A 15,631-nucleotide genomic window follows, 5' to 3' on the forward strand; every position below is an offset into this window, starting at 1 on the left:
TAACATGTAGAGAATATTTATTTACAGTCATGTCTCTTCCAAAGCAAACAATAACAGTTTATTCATCTGACAGCAGGATGATGCAGTGAAACAAGAACCAGGGGTCAAGTGACTCTCCTGCCCCTCAGTTAATTTTTTCATAAACTGGGGAAGAAACCCTAACGGCTTGTTACGATGATCAAATAAGTAAGTCAATGAACTGTAACGTGTCTGTAAGGCTTACAGCACCTCCTGTCGAGCAGGTGTTTACCTTCAGATTGCAGTCGCCGATGCAGTGAACCCCAGGCGTGGTCAGAGGGGAAAGAGGGCATTGGAGTTACAGTATTTCTCTCTTCTACTTACACGATAATTTGCGTGGGACAATTTCTTACACACAGCTGGTTATTCTTTCACAAGGCTGTACATGTTTTCAAGTGTGACAGTAATAGTGTGTAAATAGCCTCCCTTTTTCACATTCACACCGTTTTCACTAGAACTCCAGGCCTTGAAAGGGTCTTAGTAAAAGGCTGGTCCACACCCCTCATTTTACAGATGAGCTGTTTAGAAGCTAATTGGTACCTTTTAACCAAACCCAGCACATATGTTTAGTGCAGGATATTCTCACTGATTAAGCGGATCTCATACTCTTTTTTAGGTTGGCTAATTGTTCCCAATGTGATACTTTTCTCCCCTTTACGTATTTCTTTATGATCGTGACCTATGAATGAGCTGAAATACCAAGAAATAGTTGTCCTGACTGTGGGTGTACTTTTCTGGGGCCTAGCTCCCCAGACCTCAGCTCCTTGACATGCGGTCCACAAAGGACACACAGAGCGGCCACTGCCCAGCATGGGCCACAAAAAAGTGCCAGTTCCAGCACCCAGGCTCCCCCACCCACCCACCCACCCGCCCGCCCGCCCGCCCATCACCTGTCCAAGGGCCCCTTGGGGAGGAGGCTCACTTGGGATCCAATATGGAGGTTAAGTTCTCTTCAGTCACACGATGATTCTATTCATTTTGATCACTTTTAAGTTCAGGTGGGAGAGCATGTTTTGGAGATAAAAGGGCTGACTAGCACAAACATCTTCTCTCTGATTTGACAACCTCTTCTGAAGAGTGAACCACGTTTGGTACAAATCCACTCTTCACCCCTTCCCAGCCCTCCTGGATGGTAATATCCCCCCTTTTAACCAGCTCATATATGTCTCTTGTCAGGTCTGTGAAGGCTTTCTCCACATTAATGGCATCTCGGGCTGACGTTTCAATGTACTTCATGCCGTATGCAGCAGCCAGTTTCTCTGCCTCGTGGCGAGTCACTTGCCTCTGTGTATCCAGGTCACACTTGTGACCCACGAGAACAAATACAATTTGGTAGGGCTGAACGTGTACTTTGGTCTCTTCTAACCACTCATGGACATTCTGGAAGGACCTGCGGTTGGTAATGTCAAATAAGAGCAGACCACCTACTGAGTTCCTGTAGTAGGCACGAGTGATGGATCTACAACACAAGAAAGAAGTAAAGAATGAAGGCCATGCCCAAACTCCTGCACTTCAATGAACTCAGTGTATTCTGTTGTCTCTGGTTAGTGACATAGTCCTTTGGTGAAAATTGTTTTCTTTTTTAAACAAAGCAATACAAATGTCATTCCATAATAATAATGATATATGAATTCTCAATTGAGCAAAACTTTGAGATGGAATCTTCTAGAAACGAATGCTCATGGACATACAGGCATTTTCCCTCGATTTAGGCAAGAGCCACAGTTAACTCTCCACGCCCACATCTGAATAGCTGAATGAGACTTCCTCTTCTGTTCAGTGGGATACTTAAGTAACAGGTTATCATGAGGCAAATGAAATAATGGATGTTAAAGTATTCTGTGACCTGGAGAACTCATTACAAATTATAGTAGTTGGAAAAGGATTTTCTACAAAATAAGAGTGAATTTACGATAGTTGACAGAAAATGCTTATAAGTATATAGGTATATTACAATATACTCCATTTTTTCCCATTTATCATTACCATGTTTGTCTATTATTATATTTTTATTTTAATCTAACAGGGGTCCTCAATCTCTTCTGTGAGGAGGAGCATAATTTTGTTTTTTATTTTCCAGGCCATGCGGGAATAGGAAAAAGAGGGATGGTCTGCAAAGGCCTTGAGCCAAGTGTCTGCTGGCCCCACTTCCTGACACATTTTGAAGAGGCTGACTCGGGAGCCACAAGCTGGGAAAAGCTGCCCAAATAGCCAAAGCTTCCCCTTAAAATAATATGATTTATTTAAAGCATTGTAGAATGCTTTAGAATGTTTCTAAAACCTATTATACATTTTCTTTACTTCTTAAGCAGAAGAAACCTCATGCATTTTCGCTTCTTGATTTGAGGATCTTCATTTTCAATATGCATTATGGTACTTTTCTCAGAGCATATTAGACATTGTAGAACTACTTGCTTGTACAATCACTTGTTTTAGACTACTGTGCTTTTTTTCTTTTTTACTACTGTGCTTTTTGATCTATGTTTATTTTTAGTTTTTCTGTCTCCTTGGATGAAGATAAACAATGAGGGACTCAATAGCTTAAGGCTTAGGACAAATGGCCCAGTGGTAACAGAATAAACAATTTCCAGGGAATTAAAGTCCAAGCTAGAGGATGGTAAGGACAAACCTTACAAATTGAGTTTGCCTCCAGAACCAGGCAAATCAGCCATAAGGACTGAAAGCATTTCTAATTCCCTTATGTTTGAAGATTCATGGAGAATGGTAGGTGTACCAGAAAATTCAACATGAACAAAGATCGTGATTCATGAACAGCTTGGTTCAAGAAATCAATAGGCAAGCTGTAGTCAAAACTCTAAAATACATTATTACATTAATGGTTCGTGACTATTTAGAAAGTAGCAAAGCCCTTTCTTTATAAATACAACACAAGGCTACATAAAAATTAAAACCTCCCATACATCAAAAAATGTTCTTAAAGAAAGTTAAAAGACAAATGAAAAACTGGGAAAATAGTTTACAATATCCATGACAGAAAAGGATTAATGTTCTTAATATATAAAGAGCTGTTAGAAATCACTATCACCCAATAAATAATAATCAGTGGATAGGAAAAGGATGTTCATACAGAAAGAAATTCCAAAAAGCATAAAAGATACCTTTCTTCTATTATAATATGAGAAATGCAATCACAAGTTCAAAGGGAACCTGAACAAGGATATTTGAAATTTTCTCTTCTCCCCACCCCTCTTCAACCACCTAAGCAGCATCTTCTACGCCTGATTAGTGTTCGATAGCTAAATGAAGAAACGATCCTAAACATGAGCTATTGAGCCCTCTTGATGTAGTTCCTGCTGCTCGGCAGGACTGTAGCTCAAAGTTTTCTGTGTACACTGCTCTCTCTCACTTCTGTCTTCATACACACTGCTTCCTTGCCCTGGGCTTTTCCTGTTTTGCTTGGGTATCACACTCATCAGGCCTCATCTTCTCCACTTAGGCTTCCCTCATCTGTGTTCATACATATAATTACAAATGATACATACTACAAGGGCCACCAAAGGGTTGTAAGAGAAAATTAAACCTGTTCATTGAGTACTCAATATGTGCTAAGCGTTCTGGTAGGCAGTGGGCATACAAATATGAACAAGGCACTCTTTTGTGTAATTGCTGGTCTATTTTGCCCCCAGTATGCTAGCACAGACATTCTAAGAGGGAAATGCCTATGTCTGTTTTGTTTACATGGCATCCCCTTGCAGGAGTTTCCTCAGGCTGTTTTCCCAGAAACAGTGCAGTGTCTGGCATATAGTGGATAATCATTCAATGTCTGCTGGTTGCAAGGAGGCGTCAATCATCAGTGTCTATTTCATATATATATATATTTCTATATAGTATCTATGTTTATATCTATATCTAGCTATGTTTATCTCTATCTCTACATCATCTATCTATATCTGTCAGTTACATTAGGATGACCTGGGAACATTTTCGAAATGTAGTATAGGGACTGAAATTGATGAATTACAGTGATCAACTCCCTCTAGTTTATTAGCCACCAAGGGGCAGGTTGGTGCAGTTGTGGTGCGAGCAGTATGTATTATTGGCTGGCCTTCCCAGCCAGGGTGCATCTTTCCCTGCACTGAACTCCCAGCTACCTGAAGGTGGGCTTGAGCAGAAACTCTCAGACCCTCGCTACCTTCCCTAAGGGCGGCGACCAGGACCAGGAAGTCCTCTTTCCCCAGGGACGGTGCAAGCCCCAAAGACCCTCCCACTGCTCGCGGGCCCGGGCTGCGCTCCCACCTGAACCTCTCTTGACCCGCGGTATCCCAGATCTGGAGCTTGATGCGTTTTCCTGGCTCGATCTCCACCAGACGGGAGAAAAAATCCACCCCCACCGTGGGGTCCGAAACCTGGGCAAAGCGGCCCTCGGTGAAGCGGCGGATCAGACAGGACTTGCCCACCGTGGAATCCCCGATGACAATGAGCCGGAACTGGTACAGCCAGATGGCCTCCATGGCCGGGGCTCGGCAGGTCTCCTTGGCCCAGGCCGTGGGCGGCGAGATGGGGGCGCCCGGCCGAGACCTCAGAGAGCGCGACTCGGTCCTGATCTAGATCGGCCACGAGCGCATCGTTGGCCTGGCAGCCTGAGGCGAGGTAGGCCCAGGCGCAGGGAGAGAGGAGGGATGGATGCTGCGCTCGCAGAGGTGATGAAATGGCAGCAGCATCAGCACCACGCACTCTGACTCATCACTGACTACAGGGTTACTGTAATCCTCCACGTAGCGGCGACGCCCAGGACCGCACTGTCTGTAAGAGGAGCGCACACAGAAATGGCCGGGAAAACAGCTCGTTCCCTTCCTTTCTAATTCCTCTTCTTAATTAAAAATTTTCTCTATCTCTCAAATTGCAAAAGTAACACCTCTTCATTAAAACTAACGAAACAATACAAAAATATACAAAAAGGGAGTCTATAATTATCTGCCCCCTACTTCCCCAAGATATTAACAGTTTATTATATATTCTTCCACGTGTATTTCTATGAAAATATATATACATATACATATTTATTGCTGTTTGATTTTACAAAAATTTGATCGAACTGGACCATTACTCTGACACTTGCTTTTTGCAGTTAATAAAGAATCATTGGCATCTCTCCATTTCCAACTATTTTCCTTTTGCCATAACAATGCTGCAATATTCTCTTAAGTATAGTCACACGTACATTATTTCTATGAAATAGAGTCTTAATAAGAAAGACCAGGAAGTCAAAGAGTATGAATATTTTAAATGTTATGTATATGGGCATTATACTTTGCAAACATACTGAGCAATTTAAATTCTAGTCAGCAAGGTGTGAAAAGACCATTTTTTGGCATTACTTCAAGCATCATATATGATATTCTTTCTTAAATCTTGCCAATCTGATGTCATTAAAAATAAATGGAATCATAGAATATGTAGACTTTTGTAACTGGCTTCTTTCACTTACCATGATGTTTTAGAGTTCATCCACATTGTAACATGTATCAGGACTTCATTCCTTTATATAACTGAATACTATTCCATTGGGTGACATAACACATTTTGTTTATCCATTTATCTGTTGATGGACATTTGGGTTGTTTCCATCTTTTGGCTATTACGAATAATGCTGCTATGAACATTCATGTACAAGTGTTTGTACAAGTTTTGTTTGAACAAGTTTTTGTTTGTGTTCAAACTCTTTTGGGTTTAAACCTAGGAGTAGAATTCCTGTGACCTATGGTAACTATATGTTACATCCTTTGAAGAAATTCCAGACTGTTTCCCACAGTGGCTGCACCATTTTACATTCCTACCAGCAGTGTATGAGGGTTCTGATTTCTCCATATCTTTTCCAACACTTGTTATTTTCTGACTTTTTGATTCTAGACATCCTAGTGGGTATGAAGTGGTATCTCATTGTGGTTTTGATTTGCATTTCCCTGATGACTAATGACAATGTGCATATTTTCACATTCTTATTGGCCATTTGCATATTTTCCTTGGAGAAAGGTAGGCTCAGATCCTTTGCCTTTTTTTTTTTTTTTTTGGCCTCCGAGCAGCTTTTGGGATCTTAGTTCCCCGACCAGGGATTGATTGAACCTGGGCCCCTGGCAGTGAGAGCTCGGAGTTCTAACCACTGGATCACCAGGGAATTCCCCCTTTGTCCATTTAAAAACTGGATTATTTGTCCTTTTATTATTGAGTTGTAAGAGTTCTTTACATATTGTAGGTGCAAGTCTCTTATCAGTTATGTGACTTGTAAATATTTCCTCCCATTCTGTGTGTCCTTTTTGAACTTTCTTAAGGGTGTCCTTTGAAGTGCAAAGTTTTAAATTTTGATGAAGTAATGATTGTCTGTTTTTGCTTTTGTTGCTTGTGCTTCTGGTGTCATGTCTAAGAATACTTTGCCAAATTCAAGTTCATGAAGATTTACTCCTAAGCATTCTTCTAAGAGTTTTGTAGTTTTAGCTCATACATTTAGGTCTGTGATTCATTTTATGTTAATTTTTATATATGCTGTGAGGTAGGGGTCCAGCTGCCTTCTTTTGCATGTGGATATCTACTTGTTCAAGCACCATTTGTTGGAGAGACTATTCTTTTCCCATTAAAAAAAATATATTTATTTATCTTATTTTTGGCTGCGTCGGGTCTTAGTTGTGGCACTCGGGATCTTCGTTGCGGCCTGCAGGCTCCTCCTTGCTGCATACAGGCTTCTCTCTAGTTGTGACCCATGTGCTCAGTAGTTGCGGTGGGCGGGCTTAGTTGCCCCGTGGCATGTGGGATCTTAGTTTCCTGACCAGGGATCGAATCTGCATCCCCTGCATTGGAAGGCGGATTCTTAACGACTGGACCACCAGGGAAGTCCCTCTTTCCCCATTGAATGATTTTGGCACCCTTGTTGAAAATCAGTTGACCATAGACTGGTTTAATTCTGGACTCAATTTTATTCCATTGGTCTATGTCTAGTCTTCTGCCAGCACCACATTTTCTTGACTGTTGTAGCTTTGTAGTAAGTTTAGAAATCGGGAAGCATGAGTCCTCCCACTGTGTTCTCTTTTTCCAAGATTGTTTTTGGCTACTTGGGGCCCCTTTCAATTTCATATGAATTTTAAGATCTGCTTGTTAATTTCTGCATATAAGGCAGCTATGATATTGATTGAGATTTCATTAAATCTGTAGATCAATGTGGGGAATACTGCCATCTGAACAAAATTAAGTCTTCAAATCCTTGAACATAGAATATCTTTCCGTATATTTAGGTCTTTTAAAATTTCTTTCAACAATGCTTTGTAGTTTTCAGTTTACAAGTCTTACACTTCTTTAGCTAAGTTACTCCTAAGTATTTTATTATTTTTGATGCTATTTTGAGTGAATTGTTTTCTTAATTTCATTTTCAGATTGTTCATTGCACGTGTATAAAAATATAATTGATTTTATATTTTTCAACTTTTTTTTTTTTGGCTGCACCATGCAGCTTTGCAGGATCTTAGTTCCCCAACCAGGGATCAAACCCGGGCCCTGGAAGTGACAGTGCTGAGTCCTAACCACTGGGCCACCAGGGAATTCCCAATTTTTTTAGTGTATTCTTTATGGTTTGGTCAAATGGTTTTTCTGCATCTTCGAGATGATCATGTGATTTGTTTTTATTCTATTTGGTATAATGTATTACATTAATTGATTTTTGGATATTGAGTTAACCTTGCATTCCTGGTATAAATCCTACTTGATCATGGTGTATAATTTTAAAAATATGTTTTTGGATTTGATTTCTAGTATTTTTGAGGATATTTTCATTCATATGCATGACATTTATTGGTCTATAGTTTTCTTTTATTGCGATGTCCTCTTCTGGTTTTAGTATCAGGGTAATGTTGGCCTCATAAAATGAGCTGAGAAGCATTCCTTCCTTTTCTGCTTTTTGTAAGAGTTTGTGAAGAACTGGTATTAATTCTTCTTTAAATGTCTGCTAGAATTTAGCAGTGAAGCCATCTGGGTCTGGGCTTTTCTCTGTGGGTAGTGTTTTGATTACTAATTCACTTTCTTCACTTGTTATAGCTCTATTCAAATTGTCTATTTCTTCTTGAGTCAGTTTCAGTAGTTTGTATCTTGGTAGAAATGTCTCCATTTCATCTAAGTTATCCAATTTGTTGGCATACAATTGTTCATAGTATTCCTTATAAAGGAATACTATGTATTCCTTTTAAATTTTGTAAGGTCAGTAGTAGCGTCCCTTCTTTCATTTATGATTCTAGTGATTTGAGTCTTCTCTCTTTTTCTTCTTGGTCAATCTAGCTAAAGATTTGTCAATTTTGTTTTCAAAGAACCAACTTTTGGTTTTGTTTATTCTATTTTTTTATTTGCTCTCCATTTATCTCTGCTCTAATCTTAAGTATTTCATTCCTTCTGTGTGATTTAGTTTATTCATCTTTTTCCAGTTCCTTAAGGTGTAAAGTTAGGTTATCAATTTGATATCTTCCTTTTCTCTAAATATAGGCATTTACGTTGAGCACTGCTTTATCTGCATCCCATAAGTTTTGATATTGGTCTTCATTTTCATTTATCTCAAATTATTTTATGATTTCTCCTTTGACCCATTTGTTACTTAGGAGTGTTTTGTTTAATTTCTATATATTTGTGAGTTTTCCACATTTTTCCTGCTATTTACTTGTAATTTTATTTCTTGTGGTCAGAGAGCATTCTTTGTATCATTTGTACCTTTTTAAAATTCTTAAGGTTTGCTTTATGGCATAGTATATAGTCTATTTCGGAGAATGCTCCATGTGCACTTGAGAAAAATGTATATTCTGCTTTTGAGTGGAGTGTTCTATATATATGTATTAGGTCTAATTGGTTTTTAGTGTGGTCCAAGTCTCCTATTTTCTTGTTGATCTTCTGTATAGTTGTCCTATCCATTAATGAAAGTGTAGTATAAAGTCTTCAACTATTATTGTACAACTATTTCTCACTTCAATTCTATCAGTTTTTGCCCTGTATATTTTGGATTTCTGTTTTTCAATGCATATATATTTGTAATAAGAATGAATTGACCCTTTTATCATTATGAAATGTTCTTCTTTGTCTCCAGTAACTTTTCTTGTTTTGAAGTCTATTTTGTCTGGTATTAGTATAGCCACTTCAGCTTTCTTGTGGTTGCTGTTTGCATAATATATTTCCATATTTTTACTTTCAATCAATTTGTATTGTGGAATATTAAGTATGTCTCCTGTAGACAGCATATAGTTTATCATGTTATTTTATCCAATCTCAGAATTTCTGCTTTTTTCCTTGATTGGTATTATTGTTATCATTGCTATAGTTGATTTACATCTGCCATTTTATTTCCTTCCTTTTTATATAACTTATGGGGTTTTTTGTTCCTCTATTTCTTCTTTATTACCTTTTTTTTGCATTAAGTGAATATTTTATAATGCGGCACTTGAAGTTTTTAAATGATTTTTTAAGATATATTTTTGAGGGGTTTTTTTGGTGGTTGCTCTAGGGTTTACCAAATATTTCTTAATTTATCAGAATCACCTTCAGATGTATACTACCTTATTCCATATATATATATTCTATATAATATATAGAAACATTACTCCTATAGAGCTCCATTCCCTTTTCTCCCTTTTAATATTACTATTATACCTATTATGTCCATTAATATTACAAATCCAACAATACATTGTTATAATTATTGCTTTGCCATCTGTAGTCATTTCCTTAGCCCAATATAGCTTGACTCCCAGTCACTTCTTTTGCACCACTTTTGGCAAGTATATTACATTTTATGTTATAGGCCCAACAGCACACCATATACATATTATTTTATACATTAAAAAAAGTCAGTTCAAAAAAAGGAGAAAAATATACATTTATGCAGTCTTTTATAATTACATAAACACTTTACTGGTGCTGTTTTTTTGTGTGTGTCTGTGTGTGTGTGTTTGTTTGAATTGCCATCTGCAGTCGCTTTCAGCTTGAAGAACTTCCTTCAGTATTTCTTGTAAGGCAGGTCTGCAACAAATTCAGTCACTGCTTGTTTGTTTATCTTGTAATGTCTTTATCTCCTTTCCTTTTTTGAAAGATTTGCTGAAAATAGGATTCTTGGTTTATGGTTTTTCTTTATCACTTTGAATATGTTATCCCAATGCATTAATCTTCTTTTACCATTTTTGTTCTTTATTTTATTGAGGTATAGTTGATGTACAGTATTATATAAGTTCCAGGTGTACAACACAGTGATTCACAATTTTTAAAGATTACATTCTATCTATAGTTATCATAAAATTTTGGCTATATTCCCTGTGTTGTATAATATATCCTTGTAGCTTACTTATTTTATACATAGTAGTTTGTACCTCTTAATCCCCTACTCCTATCTTGCCCCTCCCCTGCATTATTTCTTTTGAGAAGTTGACTGTTAATCTTTTAAAAAATCAATTAATTAATTTTATTATTTTTTGGCTGCTTTGGGTCTTCATTGCTGTGCACGGGCTTTCTCTAGTTGCGGCGAGCAGGGCCTACTCTTTGTTGTGGTGCGTGGGCTTCTCATTGCGTTGGCTTCTCTTGTGTCATGCGGGCCCTAGAGCTCGTGGGCTTTAGTAGTTGTGGCTCGCAGGCTCTAGAGCGCAGGCTCAGTAGTTGTGGCACATGGGCTTAGTTGCTCTGCGGCATGTGGGATCTTCCCGGACCAGGGATCGAGCCCATGTCCCCTGCATTGGCAGGCAGATTCTTAACCACTACACCACCAGGGAAGTCCTTGACTGTTAATCTTATTGGTGTTCCCCTTTAAGTGATGAGTCATTTTTTTTTCTTGTTACATTCAAGATTTTCTCTTTGACTTTAATCATTTCTTTGATTTTCAGAATTTTTACTATGATGTATCTATTTGTGAATCTCATTATCTTTATCCTACTAGAAGTTCATTGAGTTTCTTGGGATGTGTGGGTTATTGTTTTTCAATAAATTTAGGACGTTTTCTGATATTTTTTTGGACATTTTTTCTACTCTTCTCTCTCTTCTGGTATTCTCATTACGCCTATGTCGGTGCACTTGATGGTGTCCCACATTTCTCTGAGACTCTGTTCATTTTTCTTCATTCTTTTTCTGTCTCATTTTCAGCTTGCAATACTCTCTATTGAAGTCTTCAAATTTGCTAATTCTTTCTTCTGCTAGTTGAAATCTGTTGAACCCCTCTAGTGAATTATTTATTTCAGTTATTGTACTTTTCAACTCCAGAATTTCCTTTTGGTTCTTTTTTCTATCCCTGTATTGATATTCTATATTTGATGTGACATTGCCATCGTATGGACCTTTACTTTTTTAACCATGCTTTCCTTTAGTTCTGTGAACATATTTGTAATGACTACTTTGAAGTCTTTTTCTGTTAAATCTGACAGCTACTTGCTATCACAGGCAGTTTCTGTTGCCTACTTCCCCGCCCCCAGTGTATGAATCATACTTTGTTTCTTTGCATGTCTCATAATTTTTTTGTTGGAAACTAGATATTTTAGACAATATATTGTAGTAAGTCTGACTGTTGGTCCACTCCCCACCCCAGGGTTGGTTATTGTTAATTTCTTCTTCTTCTTCTTTAGTGACTAGCTGGACTGTATTATTAGTGAAGTCTGTCCTCTCGCCCCCATGATGATGTTTTACCCTGGAATGACAGTGACTTTGGCAGGACTTTCTTTAACTCCACAAATTGCCAGCTGATAATATATTGTTTTCATCAAAGCCTTGGGAGCATAAATTGGTCTTCAAACTAATTCAATCATCACATTGCAGCTCCTTTGAAGAATAGTTTCTGAGGTTCATGCTTGATATTTGTTCTGACCCCAGGAAGGTTCCTACCTGGCTGATAGTCTGTATTTTCATTGAATCCACAAGTTTCTACCCAGTGTCTTTCACTACAACCACCACTGTTCTTGAGGGTGTCCTTAGGTTTGAGCTTCTCCATGCTCTCTTGTAAATAAAATCAGTTCCTTTGGGAAGACATTAGGAGCTAGCTGTTTTATGGTCTGCTCCTCCCTTTGGGCAAAATCTCTGAGCCAGGGCTCTGGAACTGGGATTGAGGACAATGGCCAGCTTCTTTCTGAGTGACACTCCTGCTCTAGGAGTTGAACATTTGGAAGGGGGCATCAGCCTGAAGTGGAACCACCAACTCATAAGCCAGGGAGAGAGCAAGATGATCAGGACCCCAGTCTTCTCAACACACTGCACCCAATGTAGAGCCTCAGTCTGGTAAGTGGGGGCTGAGTGGAAGAGGAGAACTGCCACTTCTCAACCACACTTGCCTGGGATTCAGCCTCAGCAACGCATAGTTGGGGTCAGGATGAGAAATGTTGATATACTGCTCCTCCCAGGAAGAAAGCCCTCTGGAGGGAAGAGAAAGCTACAGCAGTCTGGAGTGGAGCGATGAGTGGGGTGGGGGGTGGGTGGGAAGGGAGGGAGTGGTCTTGGTTCAAATACTACAGATTTCTGCTTTATAAAATTTTTATAATTTTCTTGATAGGTGTTTCTCTGTTTGCAGTAGACATTCATTTCACATATTCTAAAAGTTTAAAATCTCACTAAGAAATTTTAATGTATTACTCTTGAAAAATATACTGTGACTTGTTTATACACTTTCACTTTTTTCCCTTGGCAACTACTGTGCCCAACTTCAAATATGTTCATCAGTACAGTCTGTTTTTCTTCACAATTAAAAAAAAAACACGAATGTTTCAGAATTGCTATTCCCATATCCCTTCAAAAAGCAAGCCTGCTAAGAATGGTTCAAGATATTACTGATGTTCTGAGTTCTTTTCAGGTTGAGACTATATAGGCAAAGAATTGCATTAAAAAAATACTGGCATGAGTTTTTTTCTTTTTTCCTTGAAAGTGTTTGTTAATTATTTGAAGTATAGTTGAGTTCATCTTTTTGGTTTGTTTTACGATTATTGTTCTATCATTGTTGATTTTACTTTATCTTTTTACTATGTAGAACATTAACATGATTACAAAAGTCAACACTATAAAAAATTTCTTTTCACCCCTTGTAGCTAACCAATTTTATTTGCTTCTTGTTTACCTTTCTGTGTTTCTTCTATAGAGATAAGCATATATATGTGTGTGTGTGTATATATATATATATATACACACACACACACACACACACACACACACACATATATACATATATGGGCCAAAGGATCAAAATCTTAATGGAAAAATGTGTAAAAGATATAAATGAATATATATTCATAAATTAGAAATATTAGCTATTAATTTGTAATATATGCTGTAAATATTTTTCCCAGTTTGTCTTTTTAACCATGTAAAGGTTTTTCATAAAAAAAAATTTATGAAGTCAAATTTACCAATTTTTAATTTTGCTGCATCTGATTTTAAGTCATAGTTAGAAAGTATTTCCCTTCACTAAGGCTAAAGAAAAATTTTGTAATATTTCCTTCTGATAGTTGTACGGTATATTTTTAAATATTTAGACCCCTATATATCTAGTTTATTTTTGTGTATGGTGTGATATATGGATCTTTTTTTCTCAATAGCTTTCCAGTTGTCCCAGAACCATTTATTGGTTTTTTTTTTTTTTTTTTTTTGCGGTACGCGGGCCTCTCACTGTTGTGGCCTCTCCCCTTGCGGAGCACAGGCTCCAGACGCGCAGGCTCAGCGGCCATGGCTCACAGGCCCAGCCACTCCGCGGCATGTGGGATCTTCCCGGATCGGGGAACGAACCCGTGTCCCCTGCATCAGCAGGCGGACTCTCAACCATTGCGCCCCCCAGAACCATTTATTAAAATGTCCATCTTTTCTCTAGATACTTGAGATGCTATCTTTACCTTACACTAAATTTTCATATTTATCTGGCTCTATTTTAGGACATTTTATTCACTTCACAGGTCTGTTTGCCTATTCCTACACCACTACCCCACTGTTTTACTTAAGGATGCTTTATTATATACTTTAATATCTTGTCAGTCTACTCTTCCCTCATAGTTTTTCCTTTTTAGTGTTTTCCTGGCTATTCTTTCTTGTTTGCTTTTTCATATGAACTTAGTATCAATATGTCTAGGTCCCTCAAAAAGCTTGTTGGAACTTTTACTGGAATTGCAATATACTTATAAGTTACTTTATGGAGAACTAACATGTTCATGGTGTTGAGTCATCCTAAACAAGAACAAGGGAGGCCTTTCTGTATGTTGAAGTTTTCATTTGTGTCTTTCAGGAGTGTTTAAGCTTTTTCTAGTACAGGTTTGAACATTTCTTGTTGTTTATTCCTAAATATTTCATCTTCCTTGCTGCTATTGTAAATGGTCATTTTCTCTACCATCATGTCCTCTAACTGGTTATTGTGTATATATATGAAGGCTACTGATTTCTGTTAGATTTATATCCTGTAACTTTACTGAATTCTGTGATTTTCTGGAGGTATTTTTAGTATTCACTCTCTAGGGGTTGCCAATACTGTCAGGGTTGGCAATCTTCTGCAAAGAGGTAAGAAGTAAATATTTAAAACTTGATGGGCCAAGAGGAAAAATTGAGAATATCATGTAGGTATCTATACAAAAAGAGAATTTAAAGATTTCCACAAATTGATGAAATTCAAAATATAATAATAATGTTTTTGTAATACAGGTCTATTCATGTGAAGATTACAGTTATTTTGGGGGGACAACATTTTACTTAACTATGGTTCAAAGTTAGTGTTCCCTACCATTAAAATCAATCCAAATGTTCATCTGTTAATGCTGATCTGTAATGAGATTCTATATACTTCATTTTTTAAATATACCTTTTAAAACAGATAGGTATTGTTAAACACTGACATCATGGAATAATTACATATATATATATATATATATATGTATATATATATATATATATATATATGGAGAGAGAGAGACAGAGAGAGAGAGAGAGAGAGAAGGAAGGAAGGAGGAGAGACAGAGAGAGAAAGAGAGAGATTGATTCTGTTGTTTATGTTTCTCTGGAGAACTCTAATACTGCTTGTATACCCAATACCAGGCTCTCTGGCAATCCCTCCCCCCACCTCCTCAAAGCAAGGAGTTTAGACCAGAGGTCTAAGGAGGCTTCTCCTTGCGCCCAAACCCAAATGCTGTCACCAGTCACGGTCCATAATTCCTAAGCATTCTTGTCATAAGGACAATAGGGTGGAGGCCAGAGCTGCAGCCCAGGCTGACAAGAGTGTACCAGCAAAAGCAAGAGCACAAGGGAGCACACACCCTTACCACTTTGGCAACAAGCTGCACTAGGCTTTTAGGGCTCAGAAAGACCCTTCCGGCAGCCAAGTGAGAGCACAGGAAGGGTGGCTGAATCTGTCTCAAATGGGCCTCCCCTACATTTCCTTAGCCACTGCTTCCACACTGCTGAAATAGAAGTAGAAAGGAATACCCTAAAAGCCCCATCCACTTTGGGACACTTAACTCATAGTGACAATACTGCACATATTTCCCCTCCCCCCCCAAATATGCAAAACCAAGATCTGTTCCCAAACTGTGTCCTTAAATCTCACCTCAAAAGATTAGTGCTGTCTACAACTTCAGCCCAAAGGATGCGTGTTCCCAAGCCGAATGAATGAGATTATATTCTGAAGAGTTCCTACCAT

At 38.1% G+C, this 15,631-nt stretch overlaps 1 protein-coding gene across 1 annotated transcript; it reads right to left on the reverse strand.

Moving 5' to 3' along the window:
- Positions 1 to 4,791, reverse strand: RAB39B (RAB39B, member RAS oncogene family). The gene is made up of 2 exons (XM_029243453.1): positions 4,276 to 4,791; positions 1 to 1,477 (listed from the first exon to the last, which is right to left on the reverse strand). The coding sequence occupies exons 1-2, from the start codon at positions 4,488 to 4,490 to the stop codon at positions 1,051 to 1,053; spliced, it is 642 nt and encodes a 213-aa protein (XP_029099286.1). The 5' UTR covers positions 4,491 to 4,791; the 3' UTR covers positions 1 to 1,050.
- Between the last annotated feature and the right edge of the window lie 10,840 nt (positions 4,792 to 15,631).

Source organism: Monodon monoceros, unplaced genomic scaffold (assembly GCF_005190385.1).
Source record: "Monodon monoceros isolate NGI ecotype Baffin Bay Population unplaced genomic scaffold, NGI_Narwhal_1 Super_Scaffold_3, whole genome shotgun sequence".
In the NCBI taxonomy this organism is placed as follows: Eukaryota; Metazoa; Chordata; class Mammalia; order Artiodactyla; family Monodontidae; genus Monodon; species Monodon monoceros.

What these genes read in the sequence shown, in the direction of transcription:
- RAB39B (XM_029243453.1), bottom strand. Translation starts at nt 4,490, where the DNA reads ATGGAGGCCATCTGGCTGTACCAGTTCCGGCTCATTGTCATCGGGGAT. An exon ending in GCGGGTCAAGAGAGGTTCAG is followed by an intron (nt 1,478 to 4,275) that starts GTGGGAGCGCAG and finishes CTTGTGTTGTAG; the next exon opens with ATCCATCACTCGTGCCTACT.